Below are 21929 nucleotides of genomic sequence, written 5' to 3' on the forward strand. Positions count from 1 at the left end.
AGCCTTCACAATTATCTTGGGAGTTTTAAAGATTTTTTTTTTTGCAAGGGACAAAAAATATCTCAGGCATGAACTTAAGAAAGAAAGAATAATTTTAAATACCGTTTTCAAAATTCAGTCTCTCATTAAAAGGTAAAGTTTGGTGAATGGTAGAAAGTGAATTATTGTTTTTATTTTTGATGTTCTAGAGAAAAGCTAAATATAACTGAAAGTCAGAATAACCTTGATATATATATATATATACATACATGTGTGTGTATATATATATATATATATATGTATATACACACTTTTTTGATAGTTCCTTAAAAATCTATTGGTCATAATTTTGTATCTTTTGAAATGTTTTCACTGGGCCCTCCCACCAGCGCAAGTATATTCCCGTGCTGGATACTTGAGATCATAAGGGGGCTTCTGTACCATGGTATATGCTCGTATCTAAATCCCCAGTCTCTTTCTCGTCATTCTAGTACCTTGAAGCCTAGTTTTACAACACACCTTAGAGACAAAGAAACATAATTTTGAAGATAACTCACTGAATTTGCAGCTAGCTAAATGATACAGTTTTCATCCCCCCTCCTCCCTTTTTCCCTTTTTTTTTTTTTTTTTTTTTGATATATCAACATGATAAATTGTTTTCCTAAATCTCAGCTTGGCTGCATTGTCTTTTGCAAGGGTACTTTGGGCAGACAGAAGGTGAAGGAAGGTTTCAGTTTGTGTTTTTCACTCCCCTTCCTTTTCCTTCCTCCCCTTCTTCCCTCCTTCCTTCCTGCCCCAGCTGAAGGAAGAGCGAACGGAGAGATAGTACTTCAGGTTGGCTAACACCCGGATGGAGGGCTAGGAATTTCTGACTTTTTCGTTTTGTTTTTGCTTTTTATCACACTATTTTTCTTTGGATAACAGGTACTGGAAAAGACAATAAAAGAGAAACAGTAGTTGTGTCAAAAGAAAGTGGTAACATGAAAAGTGTATTATTTTATGGCTTTGTCTCAGAAGTTGATATTTCAAGTTAATATTTGAACCAAATGAGGCTCAGAACTATTTTAAACCCAGAAATTTACAAAAAATAAAAAGCCCAACCCCCCCCCCAAAAAAAAAAAAAAAACAGTCACAGTGTATGTATTTTAATAAGTACAGTTTATGAATATGCTGTTGGACTGTTTATTTTTTTCTGCCTCATGGTAGCACTGAGCACTATTTCGGATTTTAGGAGCTTCCTCTCATTAGTGCAGTACGATCTTTTATGTAGCACCTGTTTTAAACTCCAAATCTGCATCTACGAATGTAAAACCTGACTTTTGAAATATTTGCTTTTTTGAACACTCTTCTTTAAAGGACCTGTCAGGATCTCTCCCCCAAATGCTAGAAGCTTGAAGGATAAGGGAGGAACAATGTTGCATGGCCCAAACACATGTGCTTTCGTCATTAGCAAGGTCCAGCATGACCTCATGTTGACCTCAAAGGTAAATCGCTCTCAGGGAACAATTATACATGCCTGTGAAAGCAGCTTAGTTTTGAACATAATCAAAACAATAACTTCAGTATATAGAATAAACTTAAATTTACAACTCTGTCTGTCTGTTTGCTTTTCTCTTTCTCTCTCTTGTCTCTCTCCAAGTCTCTTCTTGAGAGAACGTTGGGTTTTTATGTGCGTTTTGTGAAAGGGAATTACTTTTCTAGAGGTCGTAATAAATTCCTAAATATGGAGAACCCAAAGGATCTTTTATCTAATTTAGTCAAGTCATACATCTTACAATGAATCACTCTTTTTAACTTAAGCATTTCATTTGTTTAGAGTATTGATATTGCAGCCTTCAGAATGTGTCTGTATTGCCTTGAGGAATGATGTGTGGTTCTGAAATGTATAGCTCATTTAGACTAATAGGAATGTTTTTAAATATCAATACATTAATTTTTGTGTGCTTATGTTAGACTACCACACAAGCTTATGACATCTTATTTTTTTTGTAGAAAACTATAAATAGTTTGTAGTGTTGTGTGATACATCTCTGCATATGATTGGAGTATGATTTAGCTAGCAGTTCTATTTGGAGAAGATTTGCTGGCAGCATCTTGGAACTGTTAGCCAGATATGTCCCATATAATTAGGACAATATAATCATTTGATATGAATTTTGTTTTCTTTTTTTTTGCTAGAATGAGAGAGCGTATTCCTTCTGTGGAACGATAGAATACATGGCTCCAGATATTGTAAGGGGAGGAGATACAGGACATGATAAGGTATGTTCTAAGTTTATTACTGAGAAAATGTTAATTCTCTGGGCATCACTGTTGTTCAGTTTGAGTTTTTTTGTAGAATGCAATAGTGTCTTACTTAAACGTGCCTTATTTCAGGTTGCCCTAAAATAGATTATTGCCTATATTAAAAAACATTGGCATAATTTATTTTCAGTTTGAAGTTAGTTTTTAACCAAAGTACAAGGCATATTTCTAAAGCTGTTGAGGCTCGCTTGTGTTCTATTTGACTCTTGTTCTAAATGTGCAGTAGGACAAAAAAAATTAGCTCATACTTACTATTATTTAAAAACTGTTTAGTTTGGAGTGGAAAAACAACTGTTTTGTGACTAATTCTGATATATTTTTACAATTATACATCAGGTTAGTCAATTACCTTATTTGAAGTCTTGAGTGGATTATTAATGTAAGTTTGGGAAATATTCTGATTGTCAAAAAATAATTCCACTTAGCTTGAGACTAATTTTTTTATATGAATTAATGTCAGTAACTGATGGCAACAATTAAGATGACCGTTATTCACAGATGGAACTCAAAACAAACAAACAAATAAAAATGTTGCAACTCTATTCCACTGAAAAAATTCTACAGTATTCCTAGATAAATTATTTTGATTGGTTACTATACTGAGAAGTTTTTGAGAATATATTATCTCCGTGGTTGTTTTGTTTTTTGTTTTTTTTTCTGTTGGGGGTCCTGGAATATACTTGATTACGATTCATCTTAGAATAGCCTTTTTAAGCACTGGAAAATATTATGTCACCCTCTACCCTCTATCTCCTTTTCCTAGATTACTGAACTCAGTCTGATTTTGCCTTAGAAGGTTCTTTGTCTGTTTATTCTGCTTCTGTTTTGGTCTAAATTTGCCTGTAATATTTTTTCAAGTAGGAAACACTGTAGTGGACACAGTATTTCAGCTAAGTGTTGGCAGTTTGAAGTACAGTAGAATGACTACCTCCCTGATTCTTCTATTAGACATAAAATGGAAAATTTTGATTTGTCTTTTGATTTAGTCGTTGTCTCACACCTACCTTTGTTTCACTATAATCTTTGTATATTTTTTCACAGTACTGCTTACTTAATCATTATTAAAATGGAATTTTACAAATTTATGAATCTAATCTCCATTTTCTGCACTCTGTATTTCTCCTTTAATTTAATCTTGCCAATTTCAGAGGATCTCTCCAATGCAGCAGTCACTTTAGATTGTGTTTTGTTTTTTTCTCAAGTGCTTACAGATTCTGTAGTATTGCTGCTATTGCTGATTTTAAGAGCAATCTCTGTGCTGTTATCTTTGATTCATTCTACTTGATATTTTCATGAGGTATAGAGCAGAGCTGTATAATACACTTAAAGAAATAGCCTAACAATTTGATGGCAAATGATCAACAGCTGTTAAATAAAGGTGTTTGTTTTTTTCAGTTATATGTGCTGGTAATTGTTTACCTTACAAATTCTTGGCTAACTGTTGACAATGTTATTTGGCATGGTGTTTGAAGGTTTTTAGTGTATTTTGTATTTACTGCTTATCTAGCTACCCAAGATCTTATTTAAAAAAGAGGAAATGAGATTGCCATAGTATGCTATGCTCTTTATAAATCAGTGTTTTTGCTTTTAATCTCTTCTAGATAGCTATCTTGTTTGTATTAAAAACTTGCTCCAGATTTTTTTTTAGAGTTTGATTCTGATTCTGTAGATCCTCCTACTCTTTTGGAAAAACACACACTTCTCCTGGGACCTTCTCTGATCATTGTGTATTTGCAAGGAGAGTTATTGACAATACAGAGACTTCTTCAACTAGTTCCTTTACACATTCTTGGATGAATAGACCAAACATCAGATTTTGTGTATATTGAAAAAAAACACAAAACAAAACAAAAAGCCACAGCCTCTGAAGTAGGAAGTCAACTTTTTCATCATTTACTGGTTGTCTTCCTGTAATGTATTAATTTTGTCAGCACAAGTGAAACATAATTTCAGTTTCATGGATATGCAAATTTCATGAAAATAAAATTGAGAAGTTCAAACACCTGTAGTTAAATTAATTTTGTCTAAATGACTAACCTGCTTCCTTTATTTTTCATAGTAGTTTCTTTTCCTATGAAAGAGTGAAAAAATTCTTTATGGATATGAAGCAATTTTTGTATAATGAAAAGATTTTCGGAAATAACATTGGGTATGAGAGTATGGAGTAAATATGAGCATTTTGTCTCAAAAAATACTTCCCTCTTAGAAAACCTCTGTTTTCTGTCCCCATGTAACTCTACCTATCCTTGAAAACAAGTATCGGGATAGTCAGACAAAATCAGAGAGACTATGGGATTATCTGAAGACTTTTTTTTTAACGTATTGGTACTTTCAATAAAAATAATAAATAAATAATAAACACAATAAATAAAATGTTATGAGGTGTCAGAGAGATTAATAAGATGACAAGGGGGAATGGTTTTAAACTAAGACAGGAGATTTAGGTTAGATATTAGGAGAAAGTTTTTCACTCAGAGGGTGGTGAGGCACTGGAACGGGTTGCCCAGAGAGGTTGTGGATGCCCCATCCCTGGAGGCATTCAAGCCCAGGCTGGATGTGGCTCTGGGCAGCCTGATCTAGTGGTTGGAAACCCAGCACAAAGCAGGGGGGGGTTGAAACTAGATGATCTTTAAGGTTCTTTTCAACCCAGGCCATTCTATGATTCTGTGATTCTATGATTAATATATGGGAAGCCAAAGATAACGTGTTGCCATGAAATATAAGATGAAGTTCCACAGCATTTCAGGTGTCCTGATTAACTGTGAGCTGTAGACCTAAAGTGTACTTTTTAAAAGTTGCTTAGTTTCATTCTCAAGCTCCTGAAAGCTCAGGTTCCAATACTTCATAGCAAGATTTATTTTTTTCAAGTATGTATAACCTCCTTTATTTCAAGTAGGTTTCAGAATTCTTTTCATATCCCAATGTTAGAACTCAAAGTTAATTCTGGGGAAAAAGTCAAGTGAAGCTTTAGTAGCCAGTGGAAAGACTTCAGCTTGAGAAATTAGTTGAAGAAGCCGAGTGGAGAGCTTTCAAAGTAACTGATTTAATATAGGAAATACCTTCAATCATTACTGCAATCCTTCAAGCTTTGTTTTGTCCATGTTTACCTCAGTTGTGAATAGGTGGGCTGTTCCTTTTGCTAGCTCTTTACTGGCTGCATTGTTTTGTTCCTCCTTGTATTAACAATTTTACTTTGCTGTATCATAACTTACTTATTGTTTTTCTACAGGCTGTTGATTGGTGGAGTGTTGGTGTTCTTATGTATGAACTGTTAACTGGAGCGTCACCATTTACAGTTGATGGAGAGAAGAATTCTCAAGCAGAGATTTCTAGGTAAGGTTCAAAACAGCACATTACATGGGCTTGCTCACAAATTGATGCTTTGCTATAATATATATTTCATGAGAATTTTTATATGGAATTTAGGAAGAAAGAGCTACCAGGGTAATATGTCATGCATTACCTGGTTCTGTGTAACAGATTGACATCTGAAAGCAGACAGGTTATTTCAGTAATCTGCAGAGGTTAATAAAATAGAACTGACCTTTACGAAAGACCTGTTTTGTTTAAGCTACAGTGGAACCACAGCTCTGCTGCTGCCCAACCCTATTGCATGTTTACTGTTGAAAGGGAAGTCAAATGAAACATGAAATTATACGTAAATAGAATTATCACATTTGACATCTTGATACTGAATACTAAATTAAATACTGAGACGTATTTAGCTGGAGAGATTTTTGTCTTTCTTGCTAGACCCCTCCATTGTATAAGTTTAAATTACCAGGATTTACCCTACTCCCACTTTTTTTTTTTTTTTCAATGGGAATGTTTATTTTGTTAGTATATGACATGAAACAAAGAACGTGATCCTTTCTAGACATACTTGCATATTTATAAGAAATGAGTATGAAACATGGAAATCAAGTAACCTATACCATTCTTGTGTTTTACATATAAACTTTTTAGATGCATGTTCTTCAGGGTTTGATTGTCTTTTGAAAGGTTCTTCTCTGCTCTTGAATATCTTATTTTTTTTCTCATAATTTATGGTTAAATTCAAAGATGAGAAACTGCAAGGCTGCCAGCATCCACTCTCTGATGGCTATTACTCTAATTTCTGACTGAAATTTTATTGTGACAAGTTGACTGCCTTTTTTTCCAGGTATAGATGTTGTCCTTTGGTATGTTTTTATTCTGGTTGGTGTTCATACTATGTTTCTATATACTCTACATTTGTGTATACTGTACAGCTTCTCTCCATGACTATCTTGGATCTTTCTAGTTTCATTTCCTCTCTAAACTGATAAAAAAATAAAAATAAAAATACAACCCTGAATTGCAGATAATGTCATCAGATATCTGTAGTTGCCAATGGTGATGCAACTGGCAAATTGGTACAAACTTCTTTCTTGATAGCAGAGTTACTCTAAACACAAATTATATTCCCTAAGAGCAGGCCTAGAGAATTCAGCTTTCTCTTAGACACCAGCCCTGAAAGCATAAATTCTATAGTGTTTGGTTTTTGTAGGTTTAAGGAAACAATCTTGTTCTGGATGAATCCGGGTCCTTATCTTATTTTTACCTAGGGTGGGAAATAATCTCAGACATTTTTGTATAGAAAGTTTATTTCTGTGTGCGTCACAAAGGCTGTTAGGTTTTAAACCAAAGTTTTGATATGAAATATGTCTCCTATGAACAGTTTAGTTGTTCTGTCAGAAATAGTTGCTGTATGGTTTATACCTTTTTTACTCTATCTGATGAGAGATTGTGTTCACTTCTTTTATCATACCTTTTGGACAGCACTGTGGACTTCTCTGTCATGGTGAGTGCTACTTAAGTGGATACTTTGTTTTCCCTTACATTAAAGGCCTCTGTCTCTGAAGGCTCTTTTTGTTCACATTCTTGGTGTTATGGGTTACTAATCTTGTTAGATTTTTTTTTCCACAGAACTATTCAAGTGTATATCCATTTCAACTATCCCTTCTCCCCTTACTTCTCCCTTCTCCTCAAATCTTCCTTTCATTTTGGAGAATTCTGGACTTGCATTGCCACAGAGCTGTGAAAGGGCCCCATCCTTCAAAAGTATAGGCAGGTGCTGTGTTTGTTTTCACTTTAATTAAGAGTGATTTGTAATTCTGGCTTGAAAGACAGATCCATTTCAGAATTCTGATTTTTGAGGGTCTTGTAATATGTACAGGTACTTAAAATGACTATGAAGTTTTTGGAGCATTATTTTGCTTCTGTGCAATAGTTTAGAAAATCTTATCAGCTTTTGAGTTATGAATAGATAGATATCTGTCTTTTTCCACTTGTGTGCATCTATAAAATCTGTAGAAGCATGTGACACAGTTTTAGCATAATAACGCTAATTGGGGCCTATGCTCTTTATGTGACATAGTTTGTTAGAATTTATTTATGCTTCATAGAGGATGGCTGAAATTTGACTATCTGTTAGTTGATACAAGGATATTTTGTCTGCAGTTTTGCAAGAAACTATTTCTTCCTTAAACTGGAAAATGCATTGCAGGTATATACTAGGATGCCATTCTTTATTCTCTACCTGTAAAGACTCCAGTCATTACCAGATCTTTTCAAGGACAGAGCAGTTATTAAATTGAACTTCCGATTTGTGTGGTATCTTCTGGAATTTTGTCCTGGAAAGTGCTTAAAAACAAGTAGAACTTATACCTACCTGCAGTGCACAGCACGTCTACCCTTGTTGGGAGTCCAGAGTCCAAGAAATGATAGGAGATACTGCAGTGATACTTTCCGAACAGGTAGCAAGCAATATGTAAGGAGATCTCTTCCACAAAAAGGAAACCATTTGATGCAAAATGTAGCGTGAATCACATCCCATCAGTGACTCTGCCTACAGATCAATTCAGCCTGTGAGTAAAGCAGATAGTTTCAAGAAAGTTGTAAGTATTCCATCAAAGTTTCTGACTTGGCTAATGCTTGCAAGAACTGGGGTGCACTGTTCCATCTGCTCAAAGGTGGTACAAAAGAATCTGACATTGGTAGTTCTGAGATGACAAGGCGTTCAGTAGAGTTGTTTTCAAACCTGCAGGTGAAAATTCTGCTTTGGAAGCTTGTCCCACTACCCTTTAATAGGTTTACAGCTTGAGGTTGCTTTCTCTTATTCCCCGAGTATTAGGACTGGTATCTTTTTGGTGAAGCTTATGATACACAGTTACCAGGGCACTGGTGATAAACTATGGTAACCGTTCTAGCATAAACCTAGTGGGTCTCGTGGTTAACTAGGTTGATTCTTTCAGTTTACCATGATGTAATTGTGTCCTTCACCTGTTGGAAATAAAACCATAAGCTTCATGTTTTGTGCTTTTGATATTTTATTATCATCACTTCCACAATCAGTTTCAGGCATCTGTTTTCAGCCTAATCACAGAGGAGGGTGAAAGGGAGCTTCTGTCTCATAATGACATATTTTTGTTGACCAAAATATTTTTTCCTTCGTCTATAAAATATTAGATTGACATATAATGCCTGCCAGTTCCTAAATTTTTTCTTCTTTCTTTGTAAGTAGTTTTTTTATCTTCTCACTGTTAAGGTTTTAAACAAGTTACATAGTTATGATTTCAAATAACAAATTGATGTTTGTTCAAGCATCTCATCTTCAGTGGGCTGTCAGTAGTTTATGCTTTACTTTTCAAAGTATCGCTCAGTAGATATATTGAATAGTTGTTTTTATAACATGGTTTATAGATCGGTCAATGTAATGCTAGAAGATAAGTAGATAAAATAGGACTAATTTGGAAATTTGACCTATTGGCCAATTGCCAATAGATGTTTTCATATTCTGACATAAATTTGATTTTCTCAGCTTTGCAATGGATCAGAATTGTGATTAGTTAAGCTGTTTACAGAGATAACTAAAATGAAAGATCTAGGAAGTATCTTTCAGCTTCTGGCTAATGGCATATTTTTCACTCTCCCCTCCACCAGTAGAACTAATCTGCTCTCCTTGTTGGAAAAACCCCTGTGACACTGTCTTCATGATGCCTTTATTGAGCACTGCAAGGGCATTCCTGCTTAAGTCCTTAAGACTATAACGCTAGAACAAAGGAGGTCAGAATCCTCTTCAAATTCTCTTCACACTGACATCTTAGTATAAGTCTTTGCCACATGGCTTTTGCATTTGTGGTTGGTTTTAAATACCCAGCCTCCTGTGGTAGGAAGTTTTCTTCAGCCAGCAAACATGTATCCCATCTCTGTTGCTTTAGTGAAGAGCAGGTAAGAAATCTGTGCTCTGTCTATGTAGTTTTTAATCTGGGAGATAGGAGAGACCAGTAGTGGCAAATCTGAATTTTTTCATAGGAAAATCAGGCAGTTCCTGAGATGATTTGTCAGGCTCAGCAGCCTTTACTAACAGGTAAGGCTCTGAAGGATACTGAGGGAATGGCTCTGAAGATACTGATAAACCTCTAAGTGCTTCTTCTCTTTAAGGTGTCATTCCCCTACTGTATCTTCCACTGAAGATAAAACACCTCCTCCTCCTTCTTATCATTCATTAGCATCCCCTTCTCATTATCATGTATGTTCTTGGCCTACAGTACTTATGGGAGAGACTAATCAATATTCCTGGAAAACAATACCAGTAGGGTTAGCTCTTTGTTCTGCAGTCTGCCATAGAGAAGGATAAGATGACCAAGTAGTAATCATCTTCAAGCGCCTGGAAGCTTTTCAGTACAGCCAGAGTGCTCCCATCAGCAGGGTTAATCTCACCTCATCCCAATTTAGAGGGAACGTACTGTCTAGGAGGAGCAGAAGGTACATAGTAGTCCTCCAGCAGCTTTGACCACAGTAGCCACTTGGAATATTTAATTCCTCCTGCTTCCTTTGCCTACTGTTAGTGGACTGCTAAAGTATAAAGTGAAAAAGAGGATGGAAGTGATTCAGAAAAGAAAATTAAGGTTGATGCCATATCTTCTTTTCAGAAGCGCAGACATCCTAGCAAGGATCTTGATATCCTGGGCTTCCTTGTCTGAACACTTTATGGGCTACTGCTATACCCTCCAATGACTTACCTTTCAGCACAGCACTTCACTAAAGCCAGACTAATTAGTCTCCCTTTACTTAATTAAGCTATGTGATTAGTCTTCACCAATGTGTGCTTTTTTATGTGTTGATCCCATATGGTCTTTCTTTTCTGGCAGCTTGCTTTCTGTACTATTTATGGTGTATACAGCTTCACATATTTAAATTCTGTAACTCTAAGTCGTTCCTAGAACTTCTGAAGAAATTGGTATCGTTCTTCACTACTTTTGTAGTGTAATCCTATGAACTGGTTCAGAGCATCACTGTTATTTTACCATACCAGTCAACTTCAAAAATGTTTCTGAAGGAATGTCACTAGCATGTATTCGGGCACTGGGACAGGCTCCCCAGTGAAGTGGTCACAGCACCAAGCCTGATTGACTTCCAGAAGTGTTTGGACACCACTGTCAGACATACTGCTTAATTTTTAGGTAGCCCTGTGTGGAGTCAGCAGTTGGACTCCATAATTCTTGGAGGTCCCTTTCTCCTATGAAATGCAGCTTACATGCAACCTGCTTGTACAGCATGGCAAATTGCTGCCTACTGTGTCCTAGCCTCCTTTGTAGTTCTTCATATGAAACACATTCTGTATCTTTGATTAATTTCGTTACTTATCTCTAAAACTTTTCCAGTCGTAGTGCATCCTTGCAAGAGGAGGCCACAGGTACTGCACGCAGTATACCAAGTACGGACAAACCTTACGTGCCATAAGTGTGTTTTCTGTTTGTTCTCTTAATTTTCTAATAATTTGTAACATTGGAATTGTGGTTTTGACTGCTGTCAAGCATCAGGTTGATGTTTTTATGGAAGTGTCGTAGCTATATGTATTTGTTTGGATAGTAACACTAATGTATGTAGGAAGCTACATGGATTTTTGTCTCATGGATTAAGTTCCTTACGTAAACCAAAAATTAGTTGTCATTTTGATTGTCTTGCTTCATGGGAACTTCCTGTATTTCTTCATCATCTGTCCTTGCTCTTCAGTAACTTAACAGATAATTTCTACTTACGCTACTCATTGCTCACCTTCCTTCATAGACCAACTAGGAGCCTGTTCAGCGGCACAGGTCCCAGCACAACACCCCTAAAATAATACTTGTAATTCTTTCTGTTGCAAGAACTGACCATTTACTCAGATCCTCTGTTTTATGCCTTTGAACCAATTATTATCTATGCTAGGGCTGTTCTTAGCACCTTAATTTCCTTAAAAAACTTGAGTTACTTTACTAAAAGCTTTTTGTAAATCCAAATGGTGATTGATATCATTGATCAAATCACTCTTGCCTACTTCTTGTTTAACTCCTCATAAGAACTCTTAAGGAATCTGCGTGGAGGAACTTTCCTTTACAAAAGCCATGCTGACATCTTTCTGTTGGTGCTCGGCATTGTGCCAGTGAATTTGACCTTCTGTACTGCCTAATTTATCTTCCACAGGTGTCCTGTTTACATGTCTGTTTTTCCTCAGATATTCCTTAAAAAAAAAAAAAAATAATAGTTGGTCCACATTTGCCATCCTTCTATCTCCAGGTACCATAGATAATGGAATGCTAAGCACTGCCATTAGTATGGTAACTCTTAGATTTAATGTTTAACACATTAAGTAATTACCAAATAAATGTTATTTTGTTTGTTTTATAGGAGAATATTAAAAAGTGAGCCACCTTATCCACAAGAAATGAGTGCACTGTCTAAGGATATAATTCAGCGTCTTTTGATGAAAGACCCCAAGAAGAGATTAGGTTGTGGTCCAACTGATGCTGATGAAATCAAACAGCATCCCTTTTTCCAGGTAAAGAAAAAAGAAATTTCCCCAAATACCGCTTACTCTGTGTTAATTTTTTTAAAATCCATGTCTAAAGAAATTCCATTATTTTGGTAACAGAGTAGCTTACAGGTGTATTAATTGCTTAAAGAATTTCATTGAAGTTAATAAGAAAATCCATGTACTTGTGTGTATGTTTTTTGTGCATGCTACAGCAAGGGCATAGTAGCTTTCTAATTTCTTCTGTATTTGTTTCTATCACCTATGTGAAGCAGCCAAAAGCTGTGCTAGTTAAACCAGAAGGTTTAATGGAAGAACTCTTCATTTATATGTTGTGTATTGTTTTTTTAAAAGAAAGATAGTGCTAATATTACTAGTGAATTTGAACATTGATTAATTTCACCATTGGTGATAAACTCTTCTGTGTTTTTGTTTCCCTAATCAACTGTACTGTCAGTTCTGGAGTATTTAAAGTTGGTATTATAAATTAGACCTTTCAAATAAATATATTCAATGTAATTATCATAACATTTTGCATGTGCAGTATCTTGGCTTTTTAACTTCTGAATTTCTTCTCATGTCTTCTGTATTTCGTTCCTTTTATAGAGGGTCTGACAAATATCTATAGAGTTAGCTTCCTTTATTCAGTGTTTGTTTTGGAAGATACATGTTTTCCTCATATAGCACTTCCTATTCTTGACTTCATTTCAGTTCCGTGCATTTATAGTAGTGGGGCCATCTACTAATGACCACCATATCAATGCTCTCTCTTTAGCCAATTATTTAAGTAAGAATTGAATCCAGAGGCATTATTATCGCAGGGCTTTCAGAAGCTAAGATTAGTAAATTGGGATAGGTATCAGGAATGAAAGTTTAAGATATGGTGTACATGCAGTATGGCTTACAAGAATATAAGTGGTGTTTCCTCAGAAATAAAGGAAGAAATATGAGGCTTACACATCAGTTATTTGGCTCATCTCCATTGTTTACTAAATGTAGTAAAGACTACATTTCTTTGTAGTCTTTTTATGAGAAATAATTATAAATTTGATCTTGCCTTTTCTTACCAAAGTTTTGGCAAGAAAAAATTGCCCAAATATGTTGATGAATGTTGAAACTTAGTCTCTGACGTCTTAGGTAAGACTCATTTGTGATATACACTATAGTGTTAGTATCACAGGTACTTTGTTGTTGACAGAAGAAATAACAGGTTCATAGGGAAAGGTATAATCTTTTACCTTCAGTGGAATTAGACTGGGGGGGGTGGGAAGATGATCTTTTAGGCATAGAGCCTTACATTTGCAATGTGTTTAGTGTTATTTCTGTCTTTTTTATGGGAGAGATTTTCAGGATTGAGTGTTTTTTTTTTGTTTTGTTTTTTTTTTCCCTGATCTGTAATGTTCTTGTTTTACCAATTCCTACTTTCAGCTGGGATGGTTTGAGTATTTATCTCCCTCTGGTGTATGTCAATTATGTTATTTGGCTGAATGGATTTCTTTATGAGAATTACAGTATTGGAATCTCCACCTCAATGGGGTTTGGATTTGCACAGCAAAGATTTCTGGCAAAATAGCTTGCTTTGTTACCATAATTCTTAATTCCTCCCACCAATCAATATCTTCCATCAGGAAGAAAAATGGTTTAAAAACAAACAAACTCCTCCTCTCATGCTCCAGATTTTCTTCAATCACTGCTGTAAGAATGTTTCCCTGAGCTTTCTTACCAAGTTTATAGTGAAGCACAGTCTGAGATCACCACCATTATATTAAAATAATAATATTTGTGTTAAATATTTTTATTATTGATATGTCTTAGGATATCTATAGGCTGCTTTATTAAAATACAAAAAGAACAATCCTCTGAAGTACTTACTCTTGGAGAAAGATATTCACATCCATGAGACTCATAAAGTGTTGCATTTATCCTTGTATTTTGCAGAAATAATTGCAAATAAGGTGGTTAATTTTGGAGAAATTTAATATCTTTGAACATGGTATCTATTTGATTCAACCTTATTTTCTCATTTTTGGTTTAGAATATAAACTGGGATGATTTAGCTGCCAAAAAAGTATCAGCTCCATTTAAACCAGTAATCAGAGATGAATTAGATGTCAGTAACTTTGCAGAAGAGTTTACGGAAATGGATCCAACATATTCTCCTGCAGCAACCCCTCAGACTTCGGAAAGAATATTTCAGGTATTTTAAGAATTCATACTAATTAAAAAAAAAAAAAAAAAAAGCAAAACAGGTATTAAACAATTCTGTGTATATAGCTGAATGTTTTTCCCACCTTCTAAATTATTGGGAATTATCTATGTAATTTCCAGTCTCAGTTCTCAGGTCTTTTTGTTCAGTGACTGCAAAATTAGAAAGCTGGAAACAGTTGTAGTGCAAACATAAAATTTTGTGTCTCTCCATTCCCAGCTGAATATCCTGCCAGCTGGACTAAAGTCAGTCTGTCCTTTATTGATTCTCCTTACCTTACAAGTCTTGTCACCTTGCCTTCATCAACCTGGGCTACCAGCCTCAGCAACAGCATGCAGTTTGCCTATGTTGATATTATCCTCTAGTTGAGGTACTCTGGGAACTGGCAACTAACTGCAGAATTGAAAGTAGGTCTTTCACTTCCTTTATAAGTGCTTTAATTACTAGACTATTAAATGCAGATCAGAAACAGAGCTTTCCTCACCACCTTCTTCATGCTGCTAAAGAACGATCCTTACTTGCTCTGCAGAGTCTGGATGTCAAATGAGTGAACTGCTCAAGTGCAGCCTTAAACTTGGAACCCAAACTGCAGAAGTGCACAGCAGTTCAGTGTTTTCTCTCCTCCCCTACCTTGTGCTTCATTATATTTTACTGTCATTTTTTTTAAGCAACTTAATGCTTGGTGTACAGGAAAACAGCAGAATACAGCATCATATTTTGGAAGTTTTAAGATTTGTACTGACTATAGGAAGCCTTTTTGCATGTCGTAATACTATCTGACTCATTCTGCAGTGGAAGTCACAGCTGTTCTTGTTGTGCCTAAACTGGGCAAATCGCTAACGTGAGCTTATTTTGTTTTACTGTTTAAGATGGTTTGTTGCTTATATCACAGCATAAAAACTGTTTCACATCTTAACTTATAGGTGTTCTGGGAAGCCAGCTGGTATGAATTATGTGCCTTTATCACTACTGCAAAAGAATTGAAACCGAGCCAGATCTTTAGCATTATTTCCTTGAATTTTTGTATTGTTACTATTTTGTCTACAACTGTGGAGAATCATACAACCACTTCCAGAAAGACATCTGTTCACATTGAACACAGTAATAGCTACCCACCAATTAGCCAATTACAGTTTCTGTAATATGTTACGAACATTATGGTTTCTTTTAAAAGTCTTTGAAAGCCTCTAATATTTTATGCGCAGTATTATCATTTGTGTGCAACAATTTCAAATTCTGTCCTTTTCTGATGTCTCTGATTTAATAGGGATATTCTTTCGTTGCACCTTCTATTTTGTTTAAACGCAATGCAGCTACAGTAGATCCTGTTCAGTTTTATGTTGGGGATGAAAGACCTGGAACCACAACTATTGCCAGAAGTGCTATGATGAAGGTAATAATAATATCAAGAGCTAAATTAATTTGGTTAACTTGGAACTGCATATAACTTTCAAAGCAGCAATCACAAGCTATGCCACAGATTACAAAACAGTCATTATGCATTTATCTGTTCTCTGTAATGGCTCCTCAGATGATCCAAGCATATAATTTGCATGTGGTACTATTAAGAAGTGGTTGAAGTTTAGTCTGAAAAATGAGATGGTTGTCTAGTTTTTCAGAAGACTGAAATATAATAATAGTAGTAATTTGACTCCTGATAGTTCTTATTCATCTAACCATTGTAGATATTTTTGAAAGTACTTTAATTGTGTCAGAATTCCTATGATGTATTTGCCCAAAAGTACATATAGTTGTGTGAATCCTTATAAGAACAGACGCTATTGTGATGTCTTCAAACAAGCACATAGTTTTGTGAATAAATGTATGTATGACCATCTTTGATCCTGTTTGTCTGAATATTTTGTACCTTAAGCTATTGTAGTACTAATACTTTGTTTAGTGACTGTTTTTTTAATTTAAAGTAAGATATAGTTTTTGATTGTTAAAATAAACTTTATGCATTTTATAAAATAGAAATTAAGCTTATATTTGATCAAAAAGAGAGCTCTTTTACAATTTTAAATGTAGATGAAAAATTCTCACAAAACTTTACTCTTTGTCTTTGACTGTGTATACTAAAAGTATTCTGCAGAACTAAATACAGACAGTTTCCTAACAGGACTCTCCATTTTTTCAACATTATGAACTGGATCTGAAAGAGAAACCATTGGGAGAAGGAAGTTTTTCCATTTGTCGAAAGTGCTTACACAAGAAAACTAGCCAAGAGTATGCAGTAAAAATAATTAGCAAAAGGTATAAATATTCTATAAGACCATAAAAATATTTTCTTTGCTTACTGTCACCTATGGATTAGAATAATGCTCGCTATATTTTTGAAGGTGGAAAAATAACCTTAAAATATAAATTCTGAAGAATCTAGAGAAACATATAGTAGTAACCTTTAAAAATTCTGAGAGCCTTTTGAAATAAAATGTTATTTTTTGCTGGGGAGGACATGAGAAGAAGAGGGCTTTTCTGGTTCATAGTTGTACTCTACCTGTGTTTTCCCCAGGTTTGCTTCAAACCAGAGAAAGGTGTAAGTTCCTCTTGTCTTTAGACCTAAGTAAACTGTAGGTTTATGCTAGTTCCCTTTTCTAGGCAGTCCAACTGATTTTCTAGGCCATGGTTTTTAAGAAGTATCTATAGTTTGGTTTCCCTTGGATCTAATTAATTTGTGTGTGTGTGTGTGTATGCATGCACATGCGAACGCGCGTGTGTGTAAAATGTAATTAGACCATCGAGTTTTACATTACATCTGTTTCCTGGATGTTCTGAAGAGAACACCACAATGGAGAGGCAGCTGTCTCACTTTGCTCAGGGGGACCATCTGGTACTCTTCCAGAATAGATTCTTCTGGCAGTTTCTGCCCAGAGAAAAATAAAGACAAAGGGTTCTTTGAGGATTGGATGGGTTTTTAGCTTCATTTTGCTCAGTATTCATTATTAAATATGTCCCTAGCATGTTGTACAGTGCTGGCAGAAAAGGGAAGGGAAAAGCGTAAATGTTCTACCATCAGAATGAGTGTTCACAGGGATCTCTTCTTCCAAGACATTTGGCTGTACCTCTGTTTTTCTAGAGCCTAGAAGTAACTGTCCACCAGACTTAAGTGTTTGTTCACATGCCTTTTGAATGGGATAAGTGCGTGTGAGCAAGCATTCTAAGGTCTTCTGTGATTTATGGTGACATAGTCAAAAGTATTAGTGGAACCTACAGAGAGACTCAAATGACCAGGCACTAGCAGTGGGATTCAGTTATTTAAACACAGGCATCAATCTAGTGCTATTTTAGCATTCATTGGTGTCCTACGAGTCCTCCAATTTGCATCAGTCTGGTGACTGCTACTAAACCTTTATGTAGATGTCTTCATGGCTGGTGTCTTCCAGGCTCTCCTATGCTTAGGTAACTGAATCCTATTATAGGTATATATTTTATTCACCCTGTCAACTTCATTAATCAGAATCTCACTCGTTACGCTTGGTCCTTAGACAATCAGTATGCAGTAGACACCTACATTAGGTATTTTAATTCAAGTATCTGCCTTGTGTCTACATTCAGATTTTTTTTTCTGTGGTGCAGGCGGAACTGCAGATCAGTATTCCCATCTCATCTTAAGGAGAAATCTGTCTTAAATAATGGATTTATTGTTTCTAGTTAACAGTTAGCAAACTAGTATTGACTTCTGTCATAGATGTGAGCTTTTAGGAATGACATCCCTAAGTGATATTACTCACAGGCTCTTTTGCTCTTTCTCCTTCATCTTGGTGGACCAGGCTGAATGAAGGTAAGAAGTGGTCTGCGTAAAAAGACTTTTTCAGGACTAAAGGCTGTGAGTCACTCAGAGCATGTTTATGTAGTATTTAGAGGTAGCAATAAACCTACACACTGAGTAAGTTGGCACAAACCAGCACAGAATGAGAAGCTGTTAAACAGTGAATAATACTGCTCTAAGGACCACAGTAATAATTCTTGCTAATAGGAAAAGCATGCTGAGTTTTTACTAACTTTTTTGCCTCAGCCAGATAGTCTTTTAATCCCACCCATTAAAGATACCAAAAAATTGAATCCTACACATAGGCAAACCTTTTCATGGTACTTGGGATGAAAGCTAAGATCAAGAGTTCCTCTGTGTTTTTGCTTTTAGTACTGCTGGATCTGCCGCCATACAAAAATTTGATTTTTTTTTCTGTTTTCTGAAGCCCCATGAAACAATGGATTCCTGTACACTTGCTTGAGTTAGTTTCAGAGCTCCTGTTGATTTTTCATAATATTGTCTGTCTACAAATCTGAGGTGGTAACTATTTATAGAGAAGAGATATTCAGAAAAATCTAGGCACAAATTTCAAAGGTTTATGTTTATGATATTGAGCCTTTTTTTATCTGTTTCCTAGTCCACCCTCTCATAGTATTTTCTCTAGGAGGAAAAGATTATCTGAGACAGTTTTCGATTTTCTTAAGGACCTGAAATCATTTTAAGTTTAAACAACAAAATCAGCAGAGGAACAGCTTAGTTCACTCCTGGATTATTTGAAGTCCACAAAAAAACAGCTTTTTCTTGTACAAAATTCTCATCACAGTTCTGGTCTGAATTAGAAAAACAATTTTTATGAAACCAGAAATACAGAACATGTGGTGAGCGAGATTCTGTCTGTGTTATTCATAAGACCATTCTCCTAAGCAGTACAAGATTAGCCTTTTTTACTTAGTAGGAAAGAGTTTTGGCAAAAATTTTCATGCATTCTTGGTCCAAACTAAATCAACATATTTATTAGAGAAAAACAAATTATTCTCCTCAGTCACCATTCATGTAGTTTTTATGAAGTTCACCACATTATTCTAGGGGTGATGGGGGGTGGGGGCTATAGATATTTAAGTACCTAAAAAAAATTGTGAATTGATTTTTGCTTTGGAGCAAGTCTCTTATCTGTTCCATTTTGGATTTTTCAATCCACCTATTCAGGGTTTCATATGTATAACACAGTTCCTATATAGATGATGATACTGCTTTTTTCCTAGTAGGAGCTCGTAGTTTCCCTAGAACTGTGGCAGCATTAGTCTTCTGTAAGAATAGAAAGTGTTGGGACAATAATTTGAATCTTCAGGATATAGCTGAGCTAACACATTTGTAGGAACAGAGGTGAAGTCAAATTGCCCTGGACTAAGGGAAAGGTTTGTTTTAGATAGAAACTATTTTGTAATACCATTTCAGCTTTTGCTGTAGTAAGTTCCAGTTGCATCAAAAACATTGTCTGATTTGGGTGTGGTTTTTCTTATGTCCTAACTTGCAGGGTTATGCAGAGAATTTTGCTCTGCTTACGTTGAATATGGTTTTAATTGCGTTCAAGCAGTTGTAATGTTCAAAAATCTGGATTGCAAACAATTAAATAGGTGTAACACTTTGAATGTGCAATTTGCTCAGTAAAATTGGTACAAAATGTTTGCTCAATTTTTCCAGAATGGAAGCCAACACCCAGAGAGAAATAACAGCTCTGAAACTCTGCGAGGGACACCCCAATGTAGTGAAGTTACATGAAATTTACCATGACCAGGTATTGTGAAGAAACTGTGATCTCTATTTGCTAAACACATTGCCTTGTGATTTCCCAAGTACTTTTAGGAGTTAAGTGTACTGTTATTGTGTAGGCATCTTTTTTCATAGTGCTTTTGTCTAATTCCAAAGATGAAGCAACAGTTCTGCATTCAAGGGAACCATCATTTACTTTTGCACATCAAAATGTATTTGAAAGATTTAGTCATGGATTCTGTTTCTGGTTCTGTCATTGGTCTACATAGTTAATTATCCTACAATATATTCATGGAACTGTTTCCATATCTATAAAACTGAGATACCTACTCACTTTTCCTGAAGGTGCCATGAATCTTAAAATATTTGTGAAGCTATTTGGAAATCTGCAGTGTAACCTTTAATGATAAGGAAGCCTTTTTTTGGCATTTATTTAGTATAGCGCAAGTACACGTGTGTAGGATAAGGAACTTTTTTCATGTGTATTTGGGTAAAACAGCTATACTTAGTAACATATTTAAAAAAAAAAAAGTTCAGGTTGTTCTGAAAATAAATAGGCTACTCTCAACCAGCAAACCATTGTATTTTTATTTGCTCATGGTAGTTTCCAGATTTTATCATCCTGATTACTCAGGTGCACAATATTCTGAAGTCCAGAACTGATCAGAATTTTTTAGTTGTAACATTTATGCAGTTTATGTCTGAGAAAGTTCCATTTTTTTTCTTTCTCTAGTATCAGTCTAATTAAATTATGTATTAGTAGTCTTGCTGCTTTCTGTATACAGAGCTATCTTTCTGTTCTTTAATACGTAAATACTGTGCACCTTCTGTTCATGAAGGTTTTTTTAAAAATAATTTCTTGACCTCTTCTCAGAGCTTTTTTTCCTTGGCTTGCAAATATTACATTCGTTACTGTCATTCAGGGGAAGGAAATGCTAGTGATGATTGCGTGCCTTTTGAGAATGCTAACTCCACTTTCCATTCCTCATAAAGCCTTCTGAGAAGTCTGCTATTTGTTTAATAGCAAGACATTTGAATTGCAGTTGATGTGTGCTAATGTGTGAATTTCTAACATCCCAAGTTTTTCTTTATTGTTCTAGCTTCACACTTTTCTAGTAATGGAATTGCTGAAGGGAGGAGAATTGCTCGAACGTATTCAGAAGAAGCAGCATTTCAGTGAGACAGAAGCCAGCCATATTATGCGCAGACTTGTTTCAGCAGTGAGCCATATGCACGATGTAGGAGTAGTCCACAGAGATCTGAAACCAGAGGTATAGTGACTTTCTGACACATTTTGGCCTTAAGTTATTACACTTTTCTACTTCTGTTTTTTTATTTTTTAAATAAAAAGTTATTGTTTTTACTTAGCAAATTCTGTAGGTATTTTTTTCATCATAATAAAGGTAACTGTTACGAAGCATTTTAAATTTTGTAAACAATTAACACTGGAATGTGTTCGAAAACATTCCTTGTCTATTTGTGGACAGTTTTTACTAGTAGTAAGTATATACTTACAGTAAAAAGCAGTTCACAAGACGAGCTAGGGTGGTTGATTGCTTTATCTGTACATTTCTACCTTCTGTTTGATCTTAATTCCCCTGTTGGGGCTTCTTTTGGATGCACCTACAAGACCCTTGTCCCATCATATCCTCCCACTTACACACAACATGAATCACAAGCTAACACAGCCAACTAATGGAGATGTGTGGTTTGAGTTCAGTGAATTAAGCAGTTTCTCTAAAGAAACAATTATATTATTTAATATGTATTTTTCAGTAATTAATTGTTATGAGCTTTCATAGTATTTTTACTGTGCTGCATCATCTTGCCTTCCAGACAATTCAGTTTACTATACTACAATTGACCACTGGCTTTGTTCTGCTTCTTGGAGCCAACATTTGCTCCTTCTACTGTTTTTCTTTGCCACCAACGGTCTTAGATAGGTGTTAGGTTTCTTTAGTCCGGGAATGGTGTAGATTCATGTTAGTTTGTCCATTAAGGATGTTATATTGTATTGATATTGTAATACCTCAGGAAATAACTGTCAGTCTGCCTTTTAAAATGATCCACCATTCCTACTGATGCTTCATCCTCTTGTAACA

The 21929-nt window shown here is 35.4% G+C and overlaps 1 protein-coding gene across 2 annotated transcripts in view; it reads left to right on the plus strand.

Annotated features, from left to right (window-relative positions):
• RPS6KA5 (ribosomal protein S6 kinase A5) overlaps positions 1 to 21929 on the plus strand; it is a 75549-nt gene that overhangs the window by 45587 nt on the left and 8033 nt on the right. The window contains exons 2-10 of one of the 2 annotated variants that reach the window (XM_021279046.4): positions 1336 to 1463; positions 2158 to 2241; positions 5513 to 5616; positions 11977 to 12127; positions 14136 to 14297; positions 15574 to 15699; positions 16426 to 16559; positions 19759 to 19852; positions 20928 to 21098. In XM_021279046.4, coding sequence (XP_021134721.1) covers positions 1392 to 1463; positions 2158 to 2241; positions 5513 to 5616; positions 11977 to 12127; positions 14136 to 14297; positions 15574 to 15699; positions 16426 to 16559; positions 19759 to 19852; positions 20928 to 21098 — 1098 coding nt within the window. In that variant the 5' untranslated portion in view covers positions 1336 to 1391. The remainder of the gene's footprint in view (positions 1 to 1335; positions 1464 to 2157; positions 2242 to 5512; positions 5617 to 11976; positions 12128 to 14135; positions 14298 to 15573; positions 15700 to 16425; positions 16560 to 19758; positions 19853 to 20927; positions 21099 to 21929) is intronic. The other variant, XM_038179657.2, reaches the window with a different exon arrangement.

Source organism: Anas platyrhynchos, chromosome 5 (assembly GCF_047663525.1).
Source record: "Anas platyrhynchos isolate ZD024472 breed Pekin duck chromosome 5, IASCAAS_PekinDuck_T2T, whole genome shotgun sequence".
NCBI classification, from domain to species: Eukaryota; Metazoa; Chordata; class Aves; order Anseriformes; family Anatidae; genus Anas; species Anas platyrhynchos.